This window comes from Oncorhynchus masou, chromosome 23 (assembly GCF_036934945.1).
Source record: "Oncorhynchus masou masou isolate Uvic2021 chromosome 23, UVic_Omas_1.1, whole genome shotgun sequence".
Taxonomy (NCBI): domain Eukaryota; kingdom Metazoa; phylum Chordata; class Actinopteri; order Salmoniformes; family Salmonidae; genus Oncorhynchus; species Oncorhynchus masou.
This window is the reverse complement of record NC_088234.1, coordinates 13,269,226-13,279,373: the sequence shown is the minus strand read 5'-3', so window position 1 is coordinate 13,279,373 and position 10,148 is coordinate 13,269,226. Positions and strand designations below refer to the sequence as shown.

The 10,148-nt window shown below is 41.9% G+C and overlaps 1 protein-coding gene across 4 annotated transcripts; it reads right to left on the bottom strand.

Annotated features, from left to right (window-relative positions):
- Positions 1 to 646: 646 nt before the first annotated feature.
- On the bottom strand, positions 647 to 10,034 carry LOC135510335 (chromatin complexes subunit BAP18-like). 4 transcript variants are annotated; one of them, XM_064931177.1, is made up of 6 exons: positions 9,666 to 10,033; positions 8,883 to 8,977; positions 7,645 to 7,746; positions 6,898 to 7,121; positions 6,533 to 6,631; positions 647 to 1,821 (listed from the first exon to the last, which is right to left on the bottom strand). In XM_064931177.1, the coding sequence occupies exons 1-6, from the start codon at positions 9,684 to 9,686 to the stop codon at positions 1,757 to 1,759; spliced, it is 606 nt and encodes a 201-aa protein (XP_064787249.1). In that variant the 5' UTR covers positions 9,687 to 10,033; the 3' UTR covers positions 647 to 1,756. The 4 variants fall into 4 exon arrangements, with proteins under 4 accessions (XP_064787249.1, XP_064787250.1, XP_064787252.1 ...); XM_064931178.1 differs by having other exon boundaries at positions 6,533 to 6,628; positions 9,666 to 10,031; XM_064931180.1 differs by lacking the exon at positions 7,645 to 7,746 and having other exon boundaries at positions 9,666 to 10,034.
- Positions 10,035 to 10,148: the final 114 nt, after the last annotated feature.

Here is a 10,148-nt window from a genome sequence, read left to right as displayed (position 1 = left end):
AGTGTGTGTGGTGGTGTAAATGGGGGCTAGTGTGTGTGGTGGTGTAAATGGGGGCTAGTGTGTGTGGTGGTGTAAATGGGGGCTAGTGTGTGTGGTGGTGTAAATGGGGGCTAGTGTGTGTGTGGTGGTGTAAATGGGGGGCTAGTGTGTGTGTGGTGGTGTAAATGGGGGGCTAGTGTGTGTGTGGTGGTGTAAATGGGGGCTAGTGTGTGTGGTGGTGTAAAGGGGGGCTAGTGTGTGTGTGGTGGTGTAAAGGGGGGCTTGTGTGTGTGTGTGTGGTGGTGTAAATGGGGGCTAGTGTGGTGGTGTAAATTGGGGCTAGTGTGTGTGGGGTGGTGTAAATGGGGGCTAGTGTGTGTGTGGTGGTGTAAATGGGGGCTAGTGTGTGTGTGGTGGTGTAAATGGGGGCTAGTGTGTGTGTGGTGGTGTAAATGGGGGCTAGTGTGTGTGTGTGGTGGTGTAAATGGGGGCTAGTGTGTGTGTGGTGGTGTAAATGGGGGCTAGTGTGTGTGGTGGTGTAAATGGGGGCTAGTGTGTGTGGTGGTGTAAATGGGGTTTCACAACCCTTTACTGTGTCCACCAGGATCTTCAATTGTAAAGCATTTATTTTAATAAAGACTCCTGATAAATTACTGCCAACTACATTAGTTGTATTAAATTCAACTTTTATTCACCATAATTCAGCAAGTCACAAGTAATTTCATCATCACTGTCTTTAGAGAGAGGCCTCTATACGAAACAGGCAGGGACAAATGTTTTCGGGGGGGGGGACTGAAGGATGAAGGTGGGTCATGTTTTGATCAATGTTATTTGCCACAGTGTTTCATAAAGGAAAATACTGTACACTAAACTCAATTTGTAAACAATTCCTATGCCTTGATACAATTCTGAGTTCATAGCGACATTATCCAGTAGGATTTTCAAACAGTTGTCTTTTTAGTGGTGGATTTCATGAATAACTCAATGATCCATTATAAACTGGTTTGAGACCTGAATTCTGATTGGCTGAAAGCCATTGTATATCAGACCATATACCACAGGGGTGACTATGTATTTTTACTGCTCTAATTACATTGGTAACCAGTTTATAATAGCAGTAAGGCTCTTCTGGGGTTTGTGATATGGCCAGCTAAGGGCTGTAGCCAGACACTCCGCATTGCATCATGCGTAAGAACAACCCTTAGCCGTGGTGTATTGGCCATATACCAGGCCTTATTGCTTAAGTATACGAATGTTTACAATTGTCGCAGGGCTGCCTAGATAAAGGAATACTTTTGACGACAGGTACCAACATCATAATTCATGTATAGCCATAAACCAAGAGTGGCAATTGACACACTACAGGCCTTGGTCACTCGTATCAGCCTGGACTCTAGGACTCACCGCAGAGTAGCTTTTTGCATGGTTAAAAAAAACTAAGTATGAAAGAAAATAACACTATTTACATCCACCAACACATTCCTCATGCAAGAGAAATTTGTGTCTGAAATAATTATTTTGCCAGAGCAATAGCATCGTAGGCCCTGGCCAAAAGCAGTGCACTAAATAGGGATCCTTTTTAGACACAACCATAGAGATCTGCCAAAGCAAATCTTCAGAAGGATCTCAGCTGTTGTTCATAGAAGAGATGCCTGGGCTGCTCAAATGGCACCCTATTAAGTGCACTGCATCTGGTCAAAACTAGTACACTATGTAGGAAATAGGGTGCCATTTGGGATGGAGCCAAGAGGTTGTCTGAAGGTCGAATGGTGAGAGGTCAACGAGAGAGGAGCGGCAGGTCACTTGAGTTCATGATGAGGCCGGAATCGAGGTTCAGGTTGTCTGGAGAGAAAACAGGGAAGAAACACTTTAGTTGAAAAATAGAATTTACTTTTCCCCCTGAAACTGTTATACAGTATAGTTTCTGCAATATGTGAAAAGTATAGTCTAGATAAAGAAAAGGAACATGCTAAATGAAAACTAAGGATCTCTATTTTTGGGGGGGAAATTACAGCATATATACATACATTCAACCATTTTCCATCCCCAAAATTTGAATTAAGCCACGGTTTTGTTTTATGGTCAAACAGATGGAAAGGGGGTCTTAAACATCTTCCAGACAAATATATCAAAACAATGTTGAAGTACAGACCCCTGCCAACATAACACTTTCATTTGAGAAAATGTTCTGCCTTCTATAAGTTTAAGAAACATTGCCTTGTGCTTTAACTCCGTTACCAAAAACCCATAAACACTGAACAAAAATATATACGCAACATGTAAAGTGTTGGTCCCATGTTTCATGTGCTGCAATAAAAGATCCCAGAAATCTTACATACACAAAAAGCTTCTCTCAATGTTGTGCACAATTTTTCTTACATCCCTTTTAGTGAGCATTTCTCCTTTTGCTAAGATAATCCATCCATCTGACAGGTGTGGCATATCAACAAGCTGATTAAACAGCATTGTCATTACACAGGTGCACCTTGTGCTGGGGGGAAAAGGCCACTAAAATGTGCAGTTTTGTTACACAACCCAATGCCACAGATGTCTCAAGTTTTAAGGGAGCCTGCAATTAGCATGTTGACTGCAGGAATGTCCACCAGAGCTATTGCCAGAGAATGTAATGTTCATTTCTCTACCAATGCTGTTTTAGAGAATTTGGCAGTACGTCCAACCGGCCTCAACCGCAGACCATGTGTAACCATGCCAGCCCAGGACCTCCACATCCGGCTTCTGAGACAAGCCACCCCGACAGCTGATGAAACCAAGGAGTATTTATTTCTGAAATAAAAGCACTTTTTTTGTGGGGGAAAACTCATTCTGATTGGCCTATGCCCTCCCAGGCCCACCTGTGGCTGCACCCTTGCCCAGTCATGTGAAATCCATAGATTAAGGCCTAATTAATTCATTTCAATTGACTGATTTCCTTATGAACTGTAACTCTGTAAAATCGTTGATTGTTGCGTGTTTATATTTTAGTTCAGTATATCTAAGCCCATATATTTTAGTTCAGTATATCTAAGCCCATATATTTTAGTTCAGTATATCTAAGCCTATATATTTTAGTTCAGTATATCTAAGCCCATATATTTTTTATGAAAGTTCACATAAGTATCAAGAATGGGTAGACATGTCAAAAAGTGTTCTTGCTGATATTACATTTTGTTTATGAATTAAGTGATTAAAACTTTATTCCAATACCAAATCACTAACTAGCTACAATGGGGAAATCATAGTCACAAACTACAGTTGGGTTCACAAGTTTGGACAGTATAGTTGAGTACACTACCAAAGACATTATGATTGGTTCTGATTTGGTCTGGACCAACCAAATTTGGTCTTGGTTACTCATTAAAATAATAGCCAGTGTGTAGAATAATCCCAAATTATGCAAAGGAGGATATTGCATATTTATATACCTATTTAGGATACAACACCATGAAAACAATGACATTCATATCCTTAATTATGCATTTCTGTCTAGTACAGATCAGTGAACCATGATGAAATTCCGTAACTGGGTGTAAACCCACTTCACTTACTGTAGTTCAATAACTAAAAGATTATTTTTCAAAGTCAATGTGTCATCGCTGACGCCCCATTATTTTGTTGAATGTTAATTCAGAGCAGATATTTAACTTTTTTAAATTTTATTATTTTTATTTTATTTACGTTTTTGGAAACCGTGGTCACAAAATGAGGGAGATTTTCTGTTACCAAACGTTGCATCTGAGCAGTTCTTTCAGTAAATGTGTGTTTGTAAAATGCTCAAGTCATTGCTCGTAGAGTTGTAATGGTTTGTTAAACTTCGAAAATCAATGATTTTTTTCTTTGGCATAAATACATTGAAATACAAGTGAAAATTCAGGAGTCTCCGCACAATTCCTTCACCGTGGAATTGCCCTACAGTTTTCAGATACAGCATTTTTTAACCTTTATTCAACTAGGCAAGTCAGTTAAAAACAAATTCTTATTTACAATGGCGGCCTACCCCGGCCAAATAGGTTGATCTTGATGAACAAAAGCCTAAGCCAAAGGCTGTGCGTTATCACGATCAGCAGTAGTGAATAGTAGTAACTCGGGATGCACAATATATCGGTGAGCATATCGGAATCGGACAATATTAGCTAAAAATGCCAACATCAGCATCGACCGGATCTCTGTCTAGTGAAACGCAGATGTGCAAAACCAATGTCAAAGCGGGTGTGTAACCTATATAAACATAAGTAGATGATGTAATGACACAAAATACAGCTCTACACAGAACAAAAAGCAGAAAAATACTAAGCGCACACCTACAACAACTAGACAAGTTGAAGTCCAGCAGTCATTTGAAAGAGTAAGAACATTTCAGCGAGACAACTCAAAGGTGAAATCCATTAACACCAAGATAACGGAATTCATTGCCTTTGACAATCCACTGTTCGCTGTCGTGGATGTTGGCTTTTGCCGTCTGGTCGAGCACCGGTACACACTATCAAGTGCGCTATTTTCAGATGTTGCCTTACCGAAGTTACACAGTATTGTTGAAACACATCCATGAGCTACTTGCTATGGGCGTCACGACTGACATTTGGACCAGCGATGTCAGCCCCATAAGCATGCTGAGTCTGCACAGCGGGTCGGCATTTTGTTTCTCCCCCCCACCTTTATTTAACCAGGTAGGCTAGTTGAGAACAAGTTCTCATTTGCAACTGCGACCTGGCCAAGATAAAGCAAAGCAGTTCGACACATACAACGACAGAGTTACACATGTAATAAACAAAACATACAGTCAATAATACAGTAGAACAAAGAGTCTATATACAGTGAGAGCAAATGAGGTAAGTTAAGGAAATAAATAGGCCATGGTGGCGAAGTAATTACAATATAGCATATTGCATGCTCAAGAATGTGCTGGTTCTCAAAACCACTGCTGCCATTTCAAATGGTATTTGAGAACATGTTTGAAACTTGGAAACATGAACACACTAGCTTTCTTCATTCAAACAACTGACTGGAGAAATAAGCTCATCAACTGCGTCTGCAACAGACGTGATACCCTCTGTCATGGCATTGAAACACCTGCTCAACAAAACTGACGACAGAGACCGGGGGCGTTAAAACTTACAAAGGTACTGGAGACTGTGAACAAGTGATTCAGTGGCCTTCTCTCTGAGCCTCTACTGTGTCACCACCATGCTCCATGCTAGGTACAAGGACCGCTACTTCTTTAACAGGCAATCTCTCTGAGCCTCTACTGTGTCACCCCCATGCTCCATGCTAGGTACAAGGACCGCTACTTCTTTAACAGGCCTTCTCTCTGAGCCTCTACTGTGTCACCACCATGCTCCATGCTAGGTACAAGGACCGCTACTTCTTTAACAGGCATTCTCTCTGAGCCTCTACTGTGTCACCACCATGCTCCATGCTAGGTACAAGGACCGCTACTTCTTTAACAGGCCTTCTCTCTGAGCCTCTACTGTGTCACCACCATGCTAGGTACAAGGACCGCTACTTCTTTAACAGGCATTCTCTCTGAGCCTCTACTGTGTCACCACCATGCTCCATGCTAGGTACAAGGACCGCTACTTCTTTAACAGGCCCTCTCTCTGAGCCTCTACTGTGTCACCACCATGCTCCATGCTAGGTACAAGGACCGCTACTTCTTTAACAGGCATTCTCTCTGAGCCTCTACTGTGTCACCACCATGCTCCATGCTAGGTACAAGGACCGCTACTTCTTTAACAGGCATTCTCTCTGAGCCTCTACTGTGTCACCACCATGCTCCATGCTAGGTACAAGGACCGCTACTTCTTTAACAGGCCTTCTCTCTGAGCCTCTACTGTGTCACCACCATGCTCCATGCTAGGTACAAGGACCGCTACTTCTTTAACAGGCATTCTCTCAGCCTCTACTGTGTCACCACCATGCTCCATGCTAGGTACAAGGACTGCTACTTTGATGCAGACAAGAAACAGGGTTTACATGAAATGTTACATACACCGCTGGACAAGATGGGAATGGACACAGTGACAGTGGGCACCGAGGAAGAGGCCACGGACAGACAGACAGACAGCTGAAACTTCACTGCTTGACATGTATGATGAAATCCTGGTTGAGAATTAAACGACTGAACAAATAAACAACGAAACAGCACAACAAGTAAGTGAAAGAAATAGGTTTTGATTATGTTTAACTGGCAATGCGGACATACATAAATGCCAAAAAAATAACTTTTTGGTCAGTGTGGTGTGTGTGTAACCTTTATTTAACTAGGCAAGTCAGTTAAGAACAAATTCCTATTTACGATGACGGCCTACCCCGGCCAAACCCTGATGACGCTGGGCCAATTGTGCGCCGAACCAGGGACTGTAGTTAGGCCTCTTGCACTGAGATGCAGTGCCTTAGACCGCTGCGTCAACTATTTAACTGTACTAGAATGCTTCAAAGGCCGCTAACAGTTTTAATATCGATATCAGGGTTTTTTGGCAAGGAAATTATCGGATATCGATCAAAATTAACATATAGATGCACCCCTAGTAGTAAAGAAGGCCGTTGTGTCTCTCACCCTGATCGAAGTTTAGTTTCTTGGAGTTAGATCCCTCTCCCAGTCCCTCCAAGTCAGAGTTCACATCAGAGTCATTCAGAGCACTCAGGGTCACGTCTGCTGGAACACGTTATAACACACAGGCAGGAAGAGAGGATGGGATGGTTAGCTAAATGTAAAAACCTCGGAAATATGATATGGACATTTTGTTGAAAAACAATGCATCAGTATGATGCTTTGATAAAATGTCAATAAATGGATGTTCCCACACTTCATGTCTTCATTAAGTGCCCTAAGTAGATTTCAGTGTGTAGTGTGAATAAAAAGCATTGCCAAGATGAATATAACTACAAAGCTGAATGATTCCTTCATCCATCTCCACTCACCTGAGGTCTTCTGTTTCTTCATAGTGGGAGGAGCCACGGTCACGTTGCCCTGGAGACCTGCTGGCAAGATGACCTGAGCAGTTGGCACAGCGATGACAGTTGGAGTTGCCGTGGTGGCCATGGTAACAGCGGTCTTCTTTACGGTCTTCTTTGGGGAGTCGGTGGAGATGGGCATCCCACTCTCGTCATATAGCTTCCTCTTGACTGTGGTTTTAATCTGAGCCCTGATGAGGAGAAACAAGGTGGGAGGTTAGCGGTGGTGGTGAGGATTCAACCAGTAACCTGTCATCAAACACTTTGAAAAAAGGAAACCATCATAATTTGATACAGATCTTTAGCACTAGTAGACAGACAGTACAACGGATGATCTTCTAGTGATGGTTTATCTCATCAGGGCCTGTGTCACTGATAGTCTATCTATCTTCTTAGCTTTGGAGCTAAGACCTGACTGGACACCACTTAGACGTGAAGTGTTCAATGAGAGAAAGAGATACAAGGTAAGTCAGCGAGACCGGGTGAAGGAGAAAGAGAATAAATGACACGTAGAGAGACATGCTTCTTTATTAGATCTATTTTGTCGTATTATTTGTTATACTACTTTGATTTTACTGCACTGTTGGCTAGAGCTTGTTAAGCATTTCACTATACTTGTGAAGGGGACAAATAGAACTTGATAAGAGGCCATTAGGAATGAGAAGACAGGGAGAGAAAGGGGAAAGACGAAGAAGAGGGAGAGTGTGTCCTTACACGGTACGCTCCTTGATGACAGAGCTGAGAGAGTTCAGGTCATCACCAAATCTCACCACGGCCGATCTCAGCTGCTCAATCTCAGTGTCCGTCCACTTAGCTCTGCAATGACACACAGGGCGTGTTTCAGATCCACTAAGCTACATTGCAGTTGGATTGCACAGATTGCAGAATCGCTGATCTACAAATCACCTTGCATCCTAAATAACTACCCATTATGATTATAGATCAGTCATTCTGTTCACCGAACACTGTTGCTTCCATCTCTCTTTGTCCCAACGTCTGAACACATCGACAACAGTCACCTACGAAGTATTGTTACCTAAGGGAAACAACTACTTCAAGGTCTCAGAGCAAGTGACGTCACCACCGCTAACTAGCTAGCCATTTCACAGTGGCAATGCCCAGTCACTAACTAGCTAGCCATTTCACAGTGGTAACACCCAGTCACTAACTAGCCATTTCACAGTGGCAATGCCCAGTCACTAACTAGCTAGCCATTTCACAGTGGTAACACCCAGTCGCTAACTAGCCAGCCATTTCACAGTGGTAACACCCAGTCGTTAACTAGCTAGCCATTTCACAGCGGTAACACTCAATAGGTGATCAGCAATTAATGCTCTGTTTCCTCATGGTCATTCAGAACCCCTCAGACTGAGGGGATCACCTCCACCGCCCAGTGACTAAGAGAGGGTGGTAATGACGTAGCAGTGTTTCCTCTGTGTTTTTCTTGGCATGAATATTCCACAGAGCACAGCAAATGAATCAGAGTCTCCTACCAGTGACACAAGCCCAAAAATAACCAAGTCGTGGTCAGTAGACAGGCTTATAATGTAGAATAGAGACATGGAATGCTACATAGGCCAATTGATACAGTTCTTTATCTACATGCAACTTGGTGTGTGTGTGTTAGGGTTGGGTGATATTTGGGGAGACCTCTTCTACGATATGCTATTCCAAATATCGCAATAGCCGATATAATAATTCTGCGCCGCTAATGACTAAATGATTACGACTACACTTATGACATTATAGTTGCATTCTCAATATATGATCATATGGCAAACAAATATGACTTAATTCATTTTCAACATACTAACTTATAAAACCACAGTTTTGAGTTGTAAAGTTCAAATAGAGTATAGTTTGGCAATTCACAATATATTGTCAATGTCAAATATCACGACATTCAGTTGAATCCTATATCGGCCCAACCCTACGGTGTGTGTTCCCCTCACCCTGCAGGGCTGGAGTCAGCCACGGGATGCAGCTGCATGGTCAGCTCACCCAGCTTCGTGAAAGCTGCTCCTGCTGCTGAGAAGATCTCTCCAACCTGTGACATGAACCCAGAAAACAACTCAAAAACACTAATACCTTTGAATTATCCTCTCCTATTTTATTTTGATGCAGTAGCTAAGGTTGGAGTACAGTATGTATCAGGGTTGGCTTCTATTCCATTTAAATTCCAATTCTCTTCAATGATTTTGGATGAGGAACATTTTGAATTGGAATTTGGTTTACTATCTGAATTGACTGGCATTGAACTCAACCCTGGTATGTGTGACCAACTGTATAACAACTGCAAGGCAATGCCTGATGGCATATTATAGCAATATAGGACTTGTTCATGTTTTACAGATTTGGTATTTTGTACTGTTCTAATGCAGAATGAAATGTTTAAGAGCCGATAATTGAGGGGTTTTGCACCATGTAGACAGCGCCACTATGTGGTGGCTTATATACACGCATAAAGGACAACTTTGCCAAAACTTTAATTCAGCCACGTCCTTGCCTGACTTATCATAAAACGAATTATGCATTTTCAAAAGAGTTTCCTTGGTATAGCAAAGACAGTAAAATACATGTTTATCTTTGGAATAAACCTAGCTATTGTTCTACACAGGTACAAATTGAAATTAACGACGTTAGCTTTCTATTTTGAACGTTAGCTAGATTTGATTTGCAGCATCTTGCTAAATAACAAATATAACGTTAGATAACAAGGGCTAAAACCAACCTACCTTCGTTGAGGCTGAAGTCATTTTGCTTTTTGTAGTTGCTGTACTGACTCCGATTTTCCGAGAAAGAACACTATTTAGAGATGCTAGTTTAGTTTCAGGTTTAGCTAGCTAGCTAGCTAGCTTGCACTGCAGGCTGGCAAAACAAAGGACAACTTCGTCCGCAACGCGTCCTACAATATTGATATTCGTGTCTGCAATATGCAAATTGTTTCAGTGACCCGTTACATTTTAGTAACACAGTACATGTGTTTTGTGTGCAATAATCAGCTATTTTTACGTACAATTAAATAAATAACACACACAAACGACATCAATAGACAAACGGAAGTCCTAACGTGCGCTGGTGAATTCCAAGCGATGATTGGTCCAAAATCCACGCGAAGTGTTCACGATTGGTCCAAATTCATAACTATGTTTCAATTTTCTTTAACCCCTTTTAAACATTGTAGCGAATAAAGGAAAATCAATATTGTAATGTAATGT